The sequence below is a fragment of the Crotalus tigris genome, unplaced genomic scaffold (assembly GCF_016545835.1).
Source record: "Crotalus tigris isolate CLP2741 ecotype Arizona unplaced genomic scaffold, ASM1654583v1 scf7180000017666.379230911805:20528666, whole genome shotgun sequence".
Classification (NCBI taxonomy): domain Eukaryota; kingdom Metazoa; phylum Chordata; class Lepidosauria; order Squamata; family Viperidae; genus Crotalus; species Crotalus tigris.
Genome location: NW_024096552.1, coordinates 16,601,005 through 16,623,098, shown reverse-complemented (window position 1 = coordinate 16,623,098; position 22,094 = coordinate 16,601,005). Strand labels below are relative to the sequence as shown.

General features: G+C 36.5%; 1 protein-coding gene across 12 annotated transcripts in view; it reads left to right on the top strand.

Moving 5' to 3' along the window:
• BBS9 (Bardet-Biedl syndrome 9) overlaps positions 1–22,094 on the top strand; it is a 273,478-nt gene that overhangs the window by 168,193 nt on the left and 83,191 nt on the right. Inside the window, exon 21 of one of the 12 annotated variants that reach the window (XM_039336806.1) lies at positions 7,901–9,119. The exons of the other annotated variants lie outside the window; for them this stretch is intronic. Coding sequence (XP_039192740.1) covers positions 7,901–7,995 — 95 coding nt within the window. The 3' untranslated portion in view covers positions 7,996–9,119. Of the gene's footprint in view, positions 1–7,900; positions 9,120–22,094 lie in introns of those variants that run through there. 12 annotated transcript variants of the gene reach the window in all.

Sequence of the window (22,094 nt, the reverse complement as noted above, 5' to 3'; positions counted from 1 at the left end):
TAGTGTGAGATCATACAAGATCAGTAGCATGAGATCTCACGCTACTGATCTTAGACCTCTGTTCTCTGCGAATGCACCAAAGGCCTGAAGCACCAAAGCAGGCAAAGAAGCCACGGCAGAGAGCATGGAGAGGAGACAGCTCATTAGATCTTTGCAAGGTAAGTGAGTCTCCACAGGCCCAGTCTCTGTGAATATCCTCCAAGGAGACATAGGCAAGGCGAATGTTGCAGTGCCTCTACAGTCATTCGTAAGGGTGAACAACTGCCATGGTGCTGCAACGTTCGTAATCTCGGGACTGTGTCCCAAGGAATTGGGGAGGGGGCTATGTCACAACTTCAAATGGTTGCTAAATGAACTGTCATAACTTGAGGATTACCTATTTTTTCAGAATTTTTCTTGAAATTTTGTTAGTCTTTTAAGAGCCTGAAAAACAATTTCATTTTCTCCAATACTTCATTATAAATAATAGTCTGTCATAATAGCCTTTTTTATTACAAACTGAAGAAAAATTGTATGTTTCTCTTGTTCCTGAATAGAAATTAAGTTTGGAGCCTTATTCTGCCTTTCAGGTCAGTCTGCTGATTTGAATCAAACAATGGGTTGTTAAAAAATGCCACTTTATATGCTTCTAGTACAATATTTGTTCAAGATTTTCTATAAAGAATTTACTTACTGGTAAGGTGAATAGTATTTTTAGGACCAGCTAGCGCTTGTGTTTAGAAATAGAATTCAAACATTCTTTGCCAGTCTAATTTTGCCATTTGATAAAATGGTGTAGTTTCTGTTACAGTTACATTGAGTTACAGTCCTATATCAGACACAATAGCTTAATATTATAGCTGTTCTTTAAAAAGTCTACAAACATATTTTAAATTTTAAATTAAAAAGTGGAATTACTAGTTCCATTATTTAATTTTATAATAAATTGTGATCCAAACTGACAATATACACTATCTTTTAATGTGATTGCCTTCATAATGGGATAGGCTGATTTTATTGTGTTAAAGGTATCATTGCAGGAAGCTGTTCTGCAATTGACCGATGAAGATGATGATAATGATGATGATGATGGTTCAGCGCAGTCAGCCAGATGTTCAGGCTGCATTCGGCATTTTGTCTACTTATTGAATCCTTTCCAAGGTCCTGGAAAGATGTTGTTGTTGTTGTTGTTATGATCACAGTCAGCCAGATGTTCAGATTGCGTTGGCATTTTTGTCTACCTGGAATAGGCAGATCTGAATGTTTGATGGTGTTACAGATAAAGAGAATCTGTTCCTGATCTTTGTCCATATTCTCTTCGTAGCATGTTAAGTTAAAAGCTTACAATCAGAGAATGAAAATTTTTTTGTCACTGAGTATAGAACACAGCTGGGCTTCTCACAGCTGATATCTGTCAAGGTTACAAAGTCTTATCTATAGTCTGGGCTTCCAGCCAAGTCTCTTTTAAGCAATAACAAGTTGTAATATCAGGTTTAGCCACAAGATGTCACCCATACCACTTAGAGTTTTCTTTTAAGTCAAAATTTTTATAATCCTTTTTCAATTTTACTTCTTTTTTGTAAATAAAAACCCAAATCTTCAATAAGAATCTTTTAATCCACAAATTTTAAAAAAGATAAAAATCCAGTTATAATCAAATTATTCTTGCAACGTTTTAAACTCCTCTGGATAGTCAGTTGCCGCTGTTTTTAGAGGGTGGGATAGAATCTCCCTTCCCTCTCCACAGGGGGGAAAGTACTTTGGGCAACTTATGCAGGTAGAAAAAATAGTTAGGATTAAAGAGAGGTAGATCAAACCCAGTCTCATCTTCGCTGCTTTATAGGTGCCTGGTGGTAGATTTGAGTTCTGCTGCCTGCAGCCTAGTGACGAGCCATATTTCTATGGCTGGTCTTTTGTCCGCCGGTTTGGAGGGCTGCCCCGATCAAGCAGAAGGGCTACTGCCCTCATGCAATCAAGCGGGGATCCCCTCCTTGCTAGTCGCCCCTATAGGGTGACTTTTGACCCTTTCCAGGGTCCCCCAACGGTGCGAAACATCAGGGCCAATTTATGTCATAATCTTTCAACCGATTTTCTTGACTAATAATAATAATAATAAGTAGTAGTAGTAGTAGTAGTAGTAGTAGTAGTAGTAGTAGTAGTAGTTGGAAGGACCTTGGAGGTCATTTAGTCCAACCCCCTGCTCAGACAGAAAACCCTATACCATTTCAGATAAATGGCTATCCAGTCTTTTCTTAAAAACTTCCAGTTTAGGAGCATTCACGGCTTCTGGAGGCAGGTTGTTCCACTGCTTTCTCCTACCTGATCTACAAGTAAGTGATAAACTAGTAACTGAATTGTTTTATATTTTGTTCAACAATAGTGATACATATAATTGACTGCATACCTATGTAAAAATAGTTTTTACACATAGAAAACAAGAAATCAGGGAGAAAAGGGTAGATTCTACTGTTTTATATGGCATACTTAAAAAGTGTAGCATTTGTGGGGATGGGAATGACCAATCCACAAAGGAATGCATCATATCATAGTTAAAGTATTGGATTAAATCTCCAGGTTACTGGAGAACCTCTGTTGTGGTCTATGCTTATAAAAATTTTGGCCTAAATAAACAAGTCTATTCCTGCAGCTTAAGTAATTGTTTGAAAAGTAGAGGGTGATGAACAATGATTAAGTGTGTTCTAAAATCCTACAGTGTTAAAAGAAATGCTGAGATACAAATGTTGCAGACAGCTGCTTGTGAAGAACTCTGTTGAATTGGATCCAATGTCCACCTAGTCCAGTGTTTCTCAATTTTGACCACTTTAAGATATGTGAACTTCAACTCATGCTATTTGGGGAATTTTGGGAGTTGAAGTCCAAATATCTTAAAGTGGCCAAGATTGAGAAACATTGATTTAGACTTAACAATGCATCCCGCAGTAAGCAACCAAATTTATGAAAAGAAAAGGGAGTCTGGTCCTCAATCATCCTGTTCAATCATCTGCAGCAACAAATTATTTTAGCTTACTCTACATTTTCTATTGTTAAAGAATAGCTAATATTTTCTAAAAGATAGGTTACTTTTTTCTTTTTTAATGCCCTTATGCCTTAATTTAGCAATTATTTATTTGTAATTTAGATGGCTGTGATACTATCTCAGAGTCTGATTTTGAGGAAAGACCAGCCATACAAAGCTCGATAATATTTATCAATTAACAGGCATCTGGATAAGCAAGATATCAAATTTGGCAAGATGAATGAATTTCCATAGGGCAATTATCATAAAAATGTTTCATTATGTTTGCATGAAAACTAATAGACTGTATTGCCTCAAGAATTTTGTGCAAAGTTCGCACTCTCCAGAGGGATCATCCAAGGTGTTCTGTTTTGTAGAGCAGGTTCTCAATCCAAGGGTATTCTTGGTCTTGTGGCTTTTCTGTAGAGCAGATGGGGGCCATAGTTAGTTGCAGCCATTCCTAAGCTAGAAGGTTTTGTTTATGATCATTTGTGCCTTTCTTATTTCTTAGTTGAAATAAACTTGTTTTTGAGTGGCTGTCTTTAAGCCCATTCAGAAGCTGTAGCTGATCGAGAATGCAATATCTTAAGTGGTAATGGAATATCAGAGTTTGTTTTTGTGACATTGTTTGATTTGCACTAGATGCTGACTGGCTTATAGGTGCTGGTTTTTAATATTCTTTGTGGCCCAGGACTTGGGTATCTATCAAATCACCTTCTCCAAGTTGCTTCTGTTCAAGATACAAGGGGAAAGATACACTGCAGAATCTGGTCTTTAATGACGCTATCAAATACTTTGAACACTGCACCAAAAAGAGCCGAGGTGGCGCAGCAATTAGAGTGCAGTACTGCAGGCCACTTTAGCTGACTGTGTTCAGCAGGTCAGCGGTTCAAATCTCACCGGCTCAAGGTTGACTCAGCCTTCCATCCTTCCGGGGTAGGTAAAATGAGGACCCAGATTGTTGAGGGCAATGTAAATATATATATATATATATACATTGCTTACTGGTATACACCACTTAGAGAGTGCTTGCACTTAAAGCGGTATATAAGTCTCATAAATAAATAAATAAATCCTTCTTTGAAAGAGCCCCTGGAACAGTCCTTCTCTGTACCATTCCTCTTCTCTAGAATACCCTTGGAGACAAGATTGGTTCTGAAGGTCTTTGGGAACAAATGAATGGTGAGAAGTTTGGGGATAGTTGATTAAGGATTTTGATATTGGAGTGATTTTGTTGTTGTTAGTTCTGACTTTCTGAATTGATTATATTTCAAACTTATTGGTGGAATAAGGAGTTGTTACTGAGTAGAATAGCGTACAAATAGCATACATGAGTTCATTCAGCAACTATTTGAAATTACAATGGTGTTGAATGAGGAGATTTATGAACTCTGTCTAAAGATACTGAAATTGCATTCAGGAAGGAAATCTACTCCTCAGCCTCTCTCTACAGTTTGGAGGCCATGCTTGCTTAATGATTGCAATGGGGAAAACAGGGATTAAGGTTGTTAAGCAAAGTGATTGTGTGGGCATCTCACTGGACAAACATGACTAGTGATCATAATGGTCTATGACTCTTTGTAAAAGAAATTCAAATACCATGATGTTTCTATACCTTTCAAAGATCAGAACTGTGTGCTCTAGGAAACTATAAAATAATTGTAAATTAAGAACTAGAGAATTTTTAGGAAAAATTATTGAGAAGGCAATTATCTTCCATTTCCAGCGTGCCCTTGAAGAAACAAAACATCTGATCTTTTTCAGTCAAATTTCAGACTGAAAGATACCCCCGAGCTATCATTGATTGTACTTGTAGATCTGTGGTAGGACTGGGATAGGATAGTGCATTCATCTTGGCCTTTCTTGCTTTTGATTCTTATCAATCATATATTTTTGGATCAACTTCAAAAGGTTGAGAGTGGACAATTTCTATTAGTGTTGCTAAAAAAGAGAAAAATGGTCTAATCTCAGAACTCTACTCTCTCAAGAGAATGAGAACAAGCAAGCTATCCTTGCCCTTCTTTGGTAAAGGCAGGTGAGAAGGGAAGGAAGGATTCTCTACATAAGGAGAATTTTCACACAAATTAGCTCACAGGGAAATAAAGTTCCATACTTGTGGATTACTTTTTATGTTTGTTACGAAGAAAAAAAATCTTTCAAGATTGGTTTTGGTGAGAATTACTTCTGAATTTCAGCTATTTACTGAGAAAAGGAGTAAAATGTTATAAATCTGATATGGGATCATTACACATAAGCAGCATAATTGCGCGTGCGGACACACATATTACACAAATTAATCACTTGAGATTGTAATCAGTATTTTGGTATTTACCCAGAGATTTTTGTAGGTGCTTCTGTTTAAATCATATCTTTTGATTTGATTAAGGAGGATATATTTTGATATATTTGGTACACGTTTTCATTCATTGAAAACTAAATGCAAAATATGGATATTTACTTATTGTGAATGTCTATTGAGCTCTGTTCTAAAGATGCCAACTATGAAGTTGTCTGATATGCACTCTAGCAGTGATAAAATGAGATTTCTTACATGAAATATTAGCTGTCTTGTATACATTTCCCCTTTACTAGTTCAAGTATCTTAATGCTTTTTGTAAATGACATTGATTTATGAGCCTAGTTTGTGCAGACATTCAAAGACCTACATCAGGAAAATATTTGGGTACAATACCTCCAACTGAGTCCATATTGAATCCATATTGACTCCACATCTTCCTTCCCCGGTCATTATCAATTTCTATAGAGAGACAATAGAAAGCATCCTGTCATATTGTATTACTGTGTGGTTGGAAGTATTACTGTTTCAGATGGAAGGCTGTGCAAAGAGTGATGAAGATAACAAAAAAGATTATTGGTAGTTCACTTCCTTCTGTCTGGGACATGGCATATAAATGCTGCTTGACCAGGATCCTCAGTATTGTCAGGGATATTATACATCCTTTCTATGACTGATTTTCTTTGTTACCTTCTGGGAGGAAGGATATATATATATATATATATATATATATATATATATATATATATATATATATATATATATATATATATATATATATATATATATATATTCTTTTGAGAGTGGCAAATGTGTGCCAGTGTATTCAAGGCTATCTTATCTTATATTTAATGCACTATACTAATTTATGATTCTTGACAGAAATTAGGGATTTGGCTGAATAGATAAATGTTCCTTTTCTTTCTGCTCTTCACTTAGGATAAGTTGGATGACTATATATGATAGGCTATGCTAAAATATTATTCAAAGTATTCATATATTAATGGTACCTCTGGTTTGAAAGAAAAGGTCAGGGTACTTGGAAGAAGGAGAGGTAATTTAGAAACTTAAATTCTGAAAGTAACAGATGTCAACCTCAGTTAGAGTTGCACTTCAATCTGGTTTGTACATTAATTTGGCTCAGATCTTCTGTTAATAAATTATATTATTGTAAGGACCTACCTCAACTAGATCTCCCAAGAAAGCAGAACTCTTGAAATACTGTCTCAAAAGGAAACTTTTATTAAAAGTTAATGATGACAAGAAAGCAAAGCAATGTCTGAGATTTGGCGCATAGAGGATTATATCAAAAAGGCAATGCATTCTCCCCCCAATGCCCAACCGTCTGGCTGAAATCCATCCAATCCACAGGTGCCACTGTGTTATGAGAAGCTGGAGATTTAGCACACTTCTCAAGGTCTCTTGGTTTCATTTCCCAACACCATCTGGAGATAAGGCAGATGTTTTCAGGTCACATTTCTCTCATCCAGAGGGAGGGCATCTTGTACAGAGCAGAGAAAGGCAAATATCAGTCCCCATGCAAATACCCTCCCCTAATAGTATGGCAAGTCCCAAAAATACATAGGCAAAAGCAAGCAAAGGAAGAACGGAAAGATTAAGGCAAATTCATGTGAGGGGCTCTGACATTTATATTTAAAAGGATTTTAATAAAACAAATGTACTAACCAAAGACATATTTTTTTCTTGTTTATTTCAAATTATTTCAAAACATTTCCCTGAAATAGCTATCTGTTCATAGGGAAATTCAGATAAAAGTTTTGAAACTGCTTTTAAAGACAATTTAAGCTGTTTTGGCAGCACCAATAAGGAAGGAAAGGAATATTTGTGTTTAGTCCATTTTATTTTTGTATGGGTGAAGATGAATCAGCATGTCCATTATAAGTAATGGGCAGGTAGTTCATGGCATCCATAAATAAATTGGGGATTCAGGTAACAAAATTACTGTATAACTTGGTTAATTTAATCTCAGCACACTGGCTTAATACACATTGGAGTGGGTAAGCTAAGGACTTCGTTATATCTGCCAGGTTTCATGGTAAAATGGCAGGTTAATATCAGCCCCTTGAGGTAGGCAGGGTCAAGAAACAAATGCAGCAGGGATTCCAGGAATGTCTTTATTGCTGAAGGGTAGAATAACAACATCTTGAAATTCCACCAGTGTCTATCTTTTCTATTTTATACAAAACTAAATCATGGAAGGGTTATTCTGATATTTTTTTATTATACTTCTGCTTTCTCATGACTGAGGTGCTGTTTCTCTTCTAACAGTTTATTGCTTTTGCCTGTTCTCAACAACAGATCTATATCCTTTCTCAGTTAGCTTCAATGGACTATCAGTCAATGATATCAAACTATAAGTGAAAGCCAATGTGGTCTAGTGATTAAGGCACCAGACTAGAAAGCAGGAGAACATGAGTTCTAGTCTCACCTTGGGCTTGAAACCTGGCTGGATGACTTTGGACGAATTATACTCTCTCAGCCCAAGGTTGTTATTGTGGGGAAAGTAGGAGGAGAAAGGAGTATTAAGTATGCTTGCTATCTTGATCTTTTTATAAAAAATAATCTCCATCTCTTTCAATTATATCTAGGTTTCAGTCTTCTAGTCGATCTTATCTGTGTCTGGTCTCTCGGTCTTGCTCCTTCTTCTGGGTATGTATTTTTGACTTCTTCCTCCTCTGTGTAGCAGCTCCTTCAACTACTGTTTCTTCTTGCTTCTTGGGTTTAGGATCACCTTTTTCCAGGAAAGCTCTGTGGTTGTCAAAAAATTCTATTGCTTTAAGTGGTGTGTCCAGTCTGTATTTTTTCGTGTCCTAGTAGATTAAGATCCCTTCTGAAATCAACCATCTAAAATTCACTCCTTTTTCAGCCAATTTCCTGGTTAGAAACTGATAGTCTCTTTGGGCCTCTCTTATCCTTCTAGGAATTTGTTTGAGAACTACTATTTCTTTTTCTTTATATCTTAATGGTTGATCTCTTACTTTTCTCAAAATTTCATCTTTTATGGATTTTTTAAGAAATCTAACATGGATTTCCCTGGGCACTTTATTTCTTCTAGCATAGTTTGAGTTGATTCTATAGATCTGATCCAATTCTCCTTCCATTTGGATCTTCCCCATTCCGAGAACATCTGCCAGTAACTCCGTCATCAAGTTCAAAAGATTCTCTTCCTTGTCTTCTATTATATTTTGGAATCTTAAAAAATATGAGGCTCATTCCATTTCTATGATCGCCAACGAGTCTTCCAATTCTCCATTTATTTGGGCCAATTTTTCATTTTTCATCTTTTAAAGCTTCTAATTTCTGGTCAACTTCAACTGACTTATCTTCCATTTTTTGAATTCTTTGCTGATTGACTGTAATCATCTGGTTAAACTTTTCAATTTGGGAATCTATATTAGTAATTTTTTGGTTCATGTTGTCAAGATCACTTTTCATGATTTTTCGTTGAAGTTGCCGTCTGGGCTGCAATTGCTTGCAAAATTGCTTGAGTGTCTTTTTGGTGAGCATAGATCTTTTCCTGCTGCAACATTGTCGCAATTGATTTCTGATATACTGGACTTGCAGAAGTCGAGGCAGGGGCAGAAGATCCTTTTTTCCCAAGTTTAGATAGATTTGAATCGCTCATCTTTGTCTTTACTTCTTGAATTGTAATCTACCAAGTAGCCAAATGGCCAGCTTTTATAATCCCATAGGCTCCTATTAATTAGGAGGGGAAATCCATAAAAGTAGTTAAAAAAATAATAATAAAAAAGGGGAAAAAAAGAAAAAAGTAAAAGTAAAAATAGCAACAAGGAAAAAAGGAGAGGGAAAAATGTTCCCAAAATACATAGAAGAAAAAAAAAAGAAGAAAATATGAACCAGCAGTGTGCTGCAGCTGCCAAAAAAGCCAACACAATGCTAGGCTACATTAACAGAGGGATAGAATCAAGATCACATGAAGTATTAATACCACTTTACAATGCCTTGCTAAGGCCACACTTGGAATACTGCATCCAGTTTTGGTCACCCCAATGTAAAAAAGATGTTGAGACTCTAGCAAGAGTAGAGAGAAGAGCAACAAAGATGATTAGGGGACTGGAGTCTAAAACATATAAGTAACGGTTGCTGGAATTGGGCATGTCTAGTTTACTGAAGAGAAGGACAAGGGGGGATATGATAGCTGTGGTCCAATATCTCAGGGGCTGCCACAAAGAAGAGGGAGTCAAGCTGAGGCAAGACAAGAAGCAAAGGATCTAAACTAACAAAAGAGAAGCAACCTAGAACTAAGGAAAATTTTCCTGACAGTTAGAACAATTAATCAGTGGAACAACCTGCCTCCAGAAGTTGTGAATGCTCCAACACTGGAAGTTTTAAAAAAGAGATTGTACAACCATTTGTCTGAAATGGTATAGGGTTTCCTGTCTAAGTAGGAGGTTGGACTAGAAGACCTCCAAAGTCCCTTCCAACTCATTCTATTCTATTCTATTCTATTCCCTCTAATTCTTCATTCCACTCATTTCTTAAAATCTGCATATTACATTGATTAATTGATAACAAAAGCCTATTAAAACGAATAGGATTCGTTTTGACTCTTAAAGGATTTAACAAGAATTTAACAAATTGTTCAAGTATCTTAGATGTCCCAGAAGCTGAAATACTGCAGGTCCAAACAGCATGGTTAATAAATATTATAATTGTAAATATTGCCATTGGTTTATATCATTTTATATCTGATAGATATTAAAAATTTATCTGCATCATCTATCAGTTGCTCATAGTCAGTAGCCTCACTTCTATCCAATTTCTCCATATCACCACTTTCTTCTCAATTTTAAAGTTGGGTTTCTCCATAAAATTAATTTTGTGTGGAGAAAAGTATCAATTTCTTTTATTAGATATTGAATTCCATAACTTGTTAGTACATTTAGATCTTAATACTATCCATCCAACCAAAAGATGTAAATGTATATGCCAAGGTTGACCAAATCAGAAAAATAACACCAATTGTTGGGTTCCAATATTTAGTACTTGACAATAGGCAAACATCATAGTAAAGTTCCAAATTGAGAAAACTGAATCTTCTTTCATTAATTGATAATTGCATTTTTGTAGGAATATCTATTTTTGTAAAAGAAAAGTATCCAATATCTTTGAGGGTTATTCTGGAACATATCCAAGTTGTTGTTACATAGAATATACTGTTACATAGAACTTAATTTCAAAAACATTGTTGCAGCAGGTTGTGACAACATTAATTTTAATAATCATTTTATATTTTGACCTGAAATCTCAACTACATAGTTTTCTATTTTTTAACATTTGTCAGTATTACTTATTTGCCTTTGAATTTTTTTGTCATTGAAAAATAACCAACATATTTCTAAGAATCAACTTTTAACAAGCTTTTAATTACAAATAAATGAAATATATAGTTGCATTTATTTATATACAACTATGTGTTATAAATTTTAATCTGATCTGAACCATTTAATATGCTTTATCTATTGCAGATGTAATGGTCATTGAAGTATTTTTGTAAACCACTTCTGTTGGCATTCCCCAGTCTTCCTTTAGTATTGGTTCAATTTTAGGCAACTGTTCCAGGATACATTTATGCCAGAGTATGCATCTGTGACATGTTTCCTCAAAAATTTGACATAATTTCAAATCTTTCTACTTTGTATCTAATTAGAATAGACACAGCACAAAAGAAAAACTACAAATATAGCGTGGTGAATTGATGGATATTAAAACAGGCCAGGATCTTAACAAAATGAACAATTGTCCAAATAATGAATTCCTGCTGTGGACTTTTATACTTGCCTTGTTAAATCTTATTTTCTTTTCCGCGGACCACAGCAGCATGTTTCATACTGAATCAGCAAAACTCTTCACTTTTTAGAAAACATTTAACTTACTGAATGCTAACTATTTAAAGAGTTTTTATTCACTATGAAAATATAAGAGTTCAAACATACAGAGCAATTGTTAATATAATTATTGTCACATTGTACTAAATTAATTTCACTTGATTAAAAATGATCTACTATCACTACCTTCTCTCTATCACAGTGTTTACTTTTGCTTGAACATATAAGATACATTTTTTTACTTGTAATAACAGTTAAAATGTCATATTAGGAAGGGAACAAAGTAGAATTAAATCTCATATTAGAAGGAAAATAAATGGGCTGCTAAAATTATTTTGTTAAGGTTTGAGGATTTCATTGATAAGACTTCCTTTCCCAACGTAATGTTTAGTAATTATTAATGGGATTTTCCAGGGAATAACAATTAAGTAGTCATACATATTTCTGTTGATAGCATAGAATTAGCTTTCATAATTTATTATTTTATACTTTGTTTTGAATTACGTTGTAATTGGTAAGGTTTAAGCAAGAAACTTTAGATCTTAATCAAATGCCCCTATTTATTAATTCAACGGGCAAGAAAAAAGGACTCGAGTATCTGGGCAGAATCTGACTTCACTCTTAAAATCTACAGAATTATATAATTCCTTTCTGGAGAATATTTCTCGTTTGGTTTTTTTTACTGCCCTATGGCAATAATGACATAATTATATTTTCCAAATGTTACCTTTTCACTCTTCATTTCAGTTAAGTGCTCACCTTCTTTTAGTAGTTAATTTGGGGGTTTAAATGTAGAGGGACTTGTCATCTTTGACTTGGATATAGTGAAATTCTTTGTCCTTTTGATAGAAGAAAAATAGGAATTCTTTATTATTTTGCGGGGATAATAAGAAACTGGAGCTAGCAGACTTTCCTTCCTAGGAAAATTGCTATTATATGACCTTATTTTGAACTTGGATTTAGTCAATATCACTCCCCTGCTACTTGCTGCTATAGATTGTGAGAATTTGGCTGATAAATAACAGTTCCCCTGAGTGTTGAAGTAAGCTTTTGACAAATCACAAGAATTATCAAAGTTAGGAAGAAAGTCTGTTGCCATTTAGTAGATACTTTTATTATTACATCATGTTAAATAATGGGCATAATTCAGCTGACTTAACATGCAGTTTCTGAAAATGTTTTCCTCTGCAGTCTGAAGTATCTAAGTTGTAAAGGATCTCTGTAAAACATCTGCAGATTTGACTAATCACATGGAAACATTTTTTGGGACTAGTGAGATCACTAAGCAAAGACAAGCTTGCCATTTCCACAACAAGAAGCCAAAAGGATTTCCAAAGTTATAATTCTGCTGTGTGAAGTGGAATAAGGAACAGCCTCAATATGTGTAGCAAAGTGGCAGTGTTCATTCTAGTTTTAGACAGTTTACAGTTTAGATTAGTTTCCATCTATTGCTTCTTGTCCTGCCTTCAGGTTCTTTGGAGAATAGGACATACCCAATTCTTTATATATTTTAGCATCTAATCATCTTTCTTGCTCTTTGTACTTCTGGAAATAGGTTATTCCTCTATTGCCATGAATTCTGGAGCTCTGTATTGATTCAAAGATTTAACATCTTCCTTGCTGCTATGGAAACATTTTCTCTGACTATATAAAACAACAACAAATGAATGTTGTACACTTTCAAATTATTCTTTGTGTTTTCATTAGAAAGTCATATTTTGCAGTAGCAGAAATGTTGATGCTCTTGTTATATGTGTACATGTTTTAGGATTATAGAATTCAATGTGCCTAATGCAATGGAGAAACTAGAAACCTGAACTAGGAACAGATAGCTGAAAACAATATATTTAAAAGAGGTGATCCCAAATGCATGTTGTTTTGCACTTCATAAAAGTTGCATCTTCTCTGTTTTTAATTATTTTAAAAACTTCATAGTGCTAAGTTAAATATTAACTGGATTGTTTCTTGTACATTAGCAGGATCTATTAGTGTTACAATATCCATAAATGATATGAAGTTATAAAATGAGTGATAAGACAGTAAAAAAATCTGAATTATCTACAGTGACAATAACCAAGCAGTAGTTAAACAGGTAAAAGATATATGTACATTGAACAACTGATTATTATATATGTACTCATAAGTAATGTTGGCCTTTGACCCCTAAGAAATAGTTTTAAAACATCTTGTTCTGATGTCTGTATCTATTTTTTTCTATTATATAGTAATTGACCAGTTTTTCCAATTAATTCCATACACAAACACAAGAAGGCAGTATTGGAGTGAGAATATGAACAGATCTTAGGGATGTACCGGTATTCCAGGAAAGACTATATTCTACCCTTTTAAGTTGCTGCTCAAGATTCCTTTTTTGAACCCCCATGCAACCATGGTTTATATATTTTGTAATTTAGCAAAATATATGGAAAGAATATATGTTAATATAATCCCATATTAGAACCAGGATGGCAGCCCTTAGGTAAAGTATTATAACTTTGAAACAGTGTGAGGAGTGAGTAAAGTGTTAACAGGCTTCTGAGGCAATTCCATGACCTGTAGATTTCCAAAAAGATAATTAACTGTAATGAGCTTTGTGAACTGTTGTGGACATACTTAAATCATTTGTTTCTTGGGTATTTTGACATATAGTTTTGTTTTGTTTTTTTCATTTTCTTTGATCAGACAAAATTAAATCCAATACTGAGGCTTTAAACTGAATGGATCTCATTGACACAAATTCAGAGGAAGGTACTAATTATTAGGTTCCATACTCAAGTTCCATAGAAACTTAAGTATATGGATGGTTTTCTTGTTCATTGCAGATCAGATAGTAATTTACAGCTTTAGCACTATGTTCATTTTTTGAACTGGAAGTATTTCTACCATTTCTTAATCTTTCTGGAATTGTATCTTTGTGAGATTTAGGCTTGTGAGTTCAGTGGAAGCTTTATAGTTAATTGGCCTGTGAAAATGTATATAAATAGATCTCATAGATATTTATTCCTAATTGTAAATGCTTACCATAACACACTTGCTCTCTTTAATATAAGAGCTAATTTAGAGTATTGTCTTAGACAATAGAAAGTAGTAAAGTGAGAGCTGCTTAGCTTGCATATTAGCTCTCTTAGTTATTTCAAAATTTATAGGTTGTGTTTTTCATTTTTTTATACAGTAACATAAAACCGGTGCAAAAAGGGATGGAAAAGTCAAGAGACAAACTAGAAGTGCTAGAGGGAACATTTTATGAATAACATTAATACTGCAGATGGATTTTATAAACTACTAGTATATATTTTTCTCTCACACATGATTGGTAGTGTAAAATGTCATGCTCAGAATCATTTATTTAATAGATTTATATTCCACCGTTCACACTTTATGCATGAGCTCAAGACACTGTATACAGATCTCCATCTTCCTATTTTTACTCACATGAACAATCAGAAATATATTATCACTTCAATGTAGAACAGTTTTATTACTTCTTGCTTTACACAAAAGTGAGGTTGACAGTGCCTATCTGGTGGAGACAACTACCTGAACAATGAATGAATGCGGTTTAATCTAATACAATCAAAATAATACTGGCATAGGCTGCTGTCTCTGGATGTGCAGGTAGCAAAATGAAGAGTGAACAGGGGATCACAGGATGCCTTGATTAAAATATTATCTCCCAGGTACAATTTAAGGTGTTGGTTGACCTTTAAAACCTTCTCCTGCTAAGGATGTTCCTAGTTACTTAAATCAAGACTAAAAGACACTTTTTTAAAAATGCTCATTGCTAGAAGCTTGGTTGTCTGGTACAAGAGATTTTGTTTTTTAGTTTCAATAGTATGGAATTTCTGCATACCAAAAATGGATATTTTGTTGTAAAAGTAATGATGGTTCCCATAAATGATGGTTCTTACAAGAGAGTCAGTTTGATATAGTAGTTAAGTCCTGGCTTAGAAACAGGAGAGTAGGAATTCTAGACCTCCCTTAGGCATGAAAGCCAGCTGTATGATTTTGTATCAGTCACATTCTTTCAAGTTCTCACATGAAATCTTATTTGTGAGTTTGCTGAATTACAAAATACAGACAACTATGAATGAGGTTCTATACTATTATTCAATGGAAATGTTTCTGATTCCGATGTTAAGGTATTTACAAAACTTATAAGCTTTGTAGTTAGTTGGCAAGAAAAGAAAGGGAGATGAGCAGTTATGGAATATGAAATATAAAAAATAAATATTTTTTGTTTCAAGTGTCTTGAAATCTTCCCCTGTACTGAAATGTACCTCCTCAGTATTCTATTATTACTGTGAGAAGTTTTATATGAAAATATATTTTATTTTTTTATATTGTTTCCATCTTCTTCTAAAACATTAACAGAATCCCCAATGGACTGAGAATCAGTGTCTCCACTAGATAATTGACAGTCAAGCTGAAACTAAGTTAATCAGATAAAATTAGCAAACTTCCTCAAACCCCCAAATAAGTTACTCAGATGTAATCCAGACATCAAAGGATAAGGTCTATAAACACAGTGTTAATTAGGTCTCCCAGTGGAACTGCATGTTCACAAGAATAAATATATCTACACACACAATACACACACACACACACACACACACCTCAAGCATCACTCTAGAATCAGTATGTACACACTTCAACAAGCTCCCCTATTTAATCAGATTGCTGTGCCCCATTTCTCTGCAGCTGATCCTAAAGGCAAACTATTTTGCTTTTAGGCCTAAATATTTATTTCCTCATAGCTGTCTGGATGTCGTTTTTATTCTTGCACAGCCCTGGGTCAAATTGGAATCCCAAATTATTCTTCTGACATTATATAGAGAGAAACATTTCAAAAAAGTGCAAAGCATGATTCTTCCAATTTTCTGGGATGCTTGGAGGATCTTCCTGTAATCTATAGCCTCTGCTTCAAATTCCTGGAGAAAGGAAGTGGTTCTGCCAGCTCTTAAAGAGGCAGTGGTCAAAGGACCATTACTCAACCCAACTAGCCTGGACAGTTTTCATCTGGTTTCAAATCACCCCTCCTAAATGGCAGACTCTGCAGAGGCAGATTATCTAGACCAGAGGTCCCCAACCTTTTGGGCTCCAGGGATCGGTTCCGTAGAGAGGTTTTTCCGCAGACAAGTCGGTGTGTGGTTTTGTGTGCTGCCCGTATCTCACAGATGGGGCTTTGTGCGACCCAGTTGCTGGCATGCTGTGGATCAGTACTGGTCCACAAACCGGGGGCTGGGGACCCCTGATCTAGACCCCTTTCAGTCGGGATTCAGAATGGGTTTGAAACTAAGGCAGCATTGATCACACTCAACCTCTGATAGGAATGGGATAGAGGTAGTGCATCCATCCTGGCTCTTCTTGACCTCTAAGCAGCATTCAATACCATCAATTATAGTATCCTTCTGGACTAGCTCCAGGAATTAGGGATGAGCGGTTTGGTACTGGTTCTATTCTTTCATACAGGGCTGGCTGCAGTCAGTGTTGATAGAGGGAGAGAGATCTAGCCCACAGCCCCCACTGATCTCTTTCTCCTTCTTTTTAACATCTACATGAGACCGCTGGATGAGATGATCTGTTTGTTTGGGGTGAGATATTATCAGTATGTGAACAACACCCAGCTCTATATCTCTTTCTCAGGCCCCTTGAGTGATGCCATGGATATCCTGTCTCAGTGTCTGTTGGGGACTGGATGGGGCAAAATAGGTTCCAACTCAAGACGGAATGGCTATATCTGGATCCCCCAGAGACAAGGTTCTTCTATTCCTGGTTTTAGAGTGGGTTGCACTGCCCCAGACAGATCCAGTATGCAATCTGCTGGCCCTCCTGAACTTGTAGCTCTTGCAAGGCTAGAAGAGACTTTGCATGCCTTCGGATGATGCATTAGTTCTCCCATATCTGGACCAAGAGGACCTGCATAGTAACTCATGCCATTGTAACCTCCAGATTAGACTACTATAACACACTGTACATGGTGCAGCCTCAGAAGACTATTCAGAAACTCCAACAAGTGCAGAATGCGACCATGCAGATAGTAAATGGTGCCAGATATACAGTACACATAACGCCACTCCTGCATGAACTGTGCTGGTTACCAGTGTGTTTCTGGATGCAATTCAAGATGTTGGTGGTTACCTTTAAAGCCCTACCTGCCTTGGGATTGGGATGCCTGAGGAATTGCCTTTTTCAAGAGTCCGTACCCACCCATCAGGTCAAACACAATGGGCATGCTGCAAATGCTGGCAACGAAAGAATATCGGCTGGCAGATACCAGAAAATAAGCTCTTTCTGCAGTGACCCCTGTTCAATGGAACATCTTCCCATCAGAAGTTAGAATGGCCCCTATCCTGTTAATCTTTTGTAAGATCATAAAAACCTGGCTATGTTCCCAAGCTGGGGTGCTAAATGTGTCAAGGGCCTCATTTCCTGGCTATATTCTTAACTGGCCAAGTACGTTGCTCCTATATATATTTAATCTGGATTAAATTAATCTGGTTTTTTTTTTACTTTTTATTGTTGTAAAATATTTTTAATGTTTTTAACTATAATATATTCTTTGGAATTGTAAGCCATCCAGAGTCATTGACTGAGGTGGATGGCCATAGAAATTGAACAAATAAATAAACATCATCCTGCCATAAATATATTTAAAATCAAGAGCTAAATTTGCTTTTTCGTGGATGGGCTCTGTAAAGGCCAATTCCTTTACATTTGTTATGGATTAAAAGAGATCTTAAGATACAGGCTTTTGCTCAAGCTATATAGTTTAGAATTTATATAGCTAGTCCTTGACTTATGATCGGTCATTTAGCGACTGATGTTACAACAGACCACTCAAAAAGTATGTGTAACCTGATTTCAAAGTCACTGCCACTGCAGTGCCCCCTTTCAACTCACTGTGGGGATACTGCAGCACTGCCCCACCTATCTCCACCCATCCTAGTAGGTCTCTGCAGATCTCCTCCTTCTCCAAAACCAGCTATTAGCCAGCCAAAGTAACCTAAAGCCTGTTAGCAGACTATAACTGCCTTTTGTGTGCTCGTTGTTTCTGCTGACTGGCTTTAGATTCCTTTGCCAGGCTGAAATGCTTGGAGTGTTCCAAGAACTCTGCTGCCTTAGGGATGGAGGAGGCCTTGGGAGGCCCAGGGCAGGCGGGATTAGGCCTATACTAGGCCTCCAAGGGCCTTCCCCGACTCTGAAGCACCTTGTGTTTTATTTAATAACTTGCATGTTCATTTAATGCAGGGGTGTCAAACTGCCGGCCCGCAGGCTGGACGCATCATGCAGAAGCCACGCCCACCCCATTACCAGCAATGACAAAACTGTCCCAATGTGTTGTGCGACATCATGTGATGTCTCGAGTTTGACATGTCTGATTTAATGGTTGCATTGGGGAGAGCAGGGAGGGGGAGTGATATAAATTCTACTATAATAGCCAAAATGAAGAGTTTTCTGCCTGATAATCTGATCTTACCAATTTACAACTACTTACTTACAAAGAGGGAAGTCTGAGTATGTGTGTTATATCCAAATAGAAAGAACAATGCATCTTCCTTGCTGTTTGCATACCTTTCTCCTTCCCTTATGCAAAAAATAAAAGGGGAAGGGAAGAAAGCCAGGTGCCAGGCACACACACAGAGGGGGGGGGAGGGAAAGAGAGAGAAAGACAGAGAACTTTGGTCAGAAAGTTAAGTGGACTGAATCAAGACAAGTTTTTTTTTCTCTATAAATTGTGTGCAGGTTTATCACCAAGTGTTGTAGATTATGTTGAATGCAGTAATCAGGAGGAAGAAAGGGAGTCTAAAATAATAAAGGAGTAGGCCTATTTTGATTCCACAATTAGTCCTTTCTTGACTTTTGCCCTCTGGATGGAAAGTAATTACGTTATAAAATAACTCAGTCCCCAGATATCATTGGTAGTTTTATTTCTTGCTGGAATTCATTGAGAGGTTAGCAGGCTAAAATGTTAACTAACAGCCATGGCTGTTACGATCACATTTGGTATGGAACGTTTGGTATGATTTGAGCTCAAGTGTCACTGGAGAGGAATACTAATTCAAGTAGAAATCCAGATGCATTGGCCCCCTTCAGAAATTAAATTTGTATAGGAAGGATATCAAGACTTTAAATCAGTTAAGGCAATTCACTGAGACACCTACTATTTTCTTAATATAGGTTGAGGAAAATAATACAGCTAGAGAGGAATAAATTATACCTTTGTAGTTTAAAGTTCCTTCAGAAGTCTTGAGCTTCCGGTGGGAGGCGACGGCGATGGCGGCTAGCTTTTAGCCGTCCAGCTGGGGAAGTGTCAGAGCCGCGGAGCGCAGCGCGCATCAGCTGGCCCGCGGCTCGGAAATCCCTTCCCGGGCAAAGGGAAGGGATAGAGAACGCAAGAGTAGAGGTAGAACCCCTGAACCCCCTCTGGATTTATTTCTAGAGGGGGTGAAAGGAGTGTTCCCTCGGAGCTCTTGCTGATCTCCGCCTCCCAGCTGTTTTTGCTTCCTAGGAAGCAAAAGAAACCGCCGCTTCTATCTCCGTGTTTACAGCATTTTGGTGAGTAATTTTTAAACGGACGGAGCAGTTTAAAGGATTTTTTGTTATATTTTAGGTGTTTATTTTTTTTATCTTTTGATTTTTACTATTTTTCCTCCTTTTCTTTGTTATACTAGTGAAAGGACTTAAGATGGCGTTTTGAAAGTGTCGGAGTTTTTTTTTCCTTTCTCTTTTGTTTTACTTTCCCTTTTTAAGGACTGTTTTTTGCTTTTGCTTTTGCTTTTGGCTTAGAATTTTTTCTTTTGAATTGTTTGCTCTTTTATTACTTATTCTTGGGATTTATTTTGGACTTTTAATGATTATAGTTTGTCTCTTTTTAAAAATTCTTTTTTTCTTTTTTTCCTCCTCCCTTTTTGGCTGGAGGGGAAAGGGAAGTGACAATTGTGCTTTTTAAAATGGCTTCAAAGAGGCAGCAGCCTTCCTCAATACCCAAGGTTATTTCTTCTCCTATAACTTCCACTGCACAGTTACAACAACAATCTAAACATGCACCACCGGCTCAGCCACCACCCTCCCCTCCTCTACCTGGACTTTCAGTACAAGAGGTTAGAGGCATAATGGGAGAGATTGTAGTTCAAATGAGAGAGGAAATGACTCAATTTGTTTCACAGATTAAATCAGAAATTAAATCTGATCTCAAAGAAGAGATAACGGGGATAAAGTCTAAATTGCAAGAAAATAATAATGAATTACGACAAGATATACTGGCAGCTGTTTCAGGTTTGGCTACTGTGGTGGTTAAGCTCGATGCAAGGCTTGAGGAAGTGGAAGACAAAGTTGACTCTTTAGATGACAAAATTCAAGACGTGGAAAGGAAGGTGGACTCCTCACAAGAAGATATTTTGATGTTTCAGTACAGACAGATGGAGTATGCTCTGAGGATTAGAGGCCTCAAGGAAGATATGAATCAAGATTTGATGGAGGTGGTTCTTAGTGATCTGGCGCTGGCTTTGGATATGGATAAAGGAGAATTACAGAGAGAAGTGGAAAAAATTTATAGACTCAACTCCTGGATTGCTAAGCAGAAGAATTTGCCCAGAGATGTGGTGATTTACTTTACAAAGAAGTCCCTGCGGAATGAGATTATACAAGCTTTTTACAACAAAAGATTTCAGATTGCCGCCCAAGATGTCATCATTCTAAAGGAAATCCCATCTAAAATTTTAAGAAGTAGGAAAGACTTTGCTTTTTTAACCAATGAGCTTAAAGCTAGATCGATGCCATTCAGATGGGAAATTCCGATGGGTATCGTTTTGAGCCATGCTGGGACACGTTACAGATTGAATACAGTTGACAAAGCTAGAGATTTCTATACTTCGGTCCTGAGTGCAGGCTCAACTTCATCTGGTCGGAAATCTTTGAGTGGTAAGGAACCTGAGCAGCAATCTGAGGCATTAGATTTGGTTTCCGCAGGGATGATAGAAGTGGCAAAGCAACGCCAAACAGAGGCTAAAGAGCAGAGGATGACTCGTGCAGCCTATAAGCGTAAAGAGAAAGAGCAACGTAAAAAAGAGCCCAAAGAGAATTCTCCTGGAAGTGCATCACCGCCGGTGGGAGGAGCAAGACCCAAGAGTTATGCAACACACGCAGCTCTGTCAGAGTTTGATGGTGTCTTCTCCAGGCTGCGTGCCAAGGGAGATGGCAAAGTTTTTGACCTGGAATGTTAATGGATTGAATTCTCCTCAGAAACGGAAAAAAATCTTTTATTATTTGAAGCAACATACCAATGATGTTATTTGTTTACAGGAAACTCATATTCTACTTAAAGATCAGAAATATTTAGTTAATGCTCGTTTGGGATCTCATTTTATATCTCCTGCACCTGGGAAGAAAGGGGGAGTTGTTATATATGTCAAACAAAACCTGCCAGCTTGTCTGGTAGAATCAGATCCCCAGGGGAGATATGTGATGATTGAACTTGGTATTTATGGTAAGAAAGTACTTATAGTTGGACTTTATGCTCCAAATCAACAACAGGAACAATTTTATAAACAGTTACACCAAAAAATAACTTTGCTTGATTATAGATCAGTGGTATTAATGGGTGATTGGAATGGTGTCTTAGACACACAAAGGGATAAGAAAGGTTCCTCTCCTTTTCTTAAACAAGCAAGGCTACCTAAAGCCTTTTTTGATATGAAAGAAGACTGGGAATTAAGGGACTATTGGCGGGAACGTAATCAAGAGGAGAGAGACTTTACTTTTTTTTCTGACAGACACCAATCTTTTTCAAGAATTGACTTTTTCTTGATTACCACGGATTTGTATAATAAAGTAAAGAATGTAAAGATTTTTCCTAGATCACTGACGGATCATAGTCCAGTTTGGATGGAGTTGATTCAAGAGAAAGAGGAAAGAAGATCCTGGAGAGTTAATG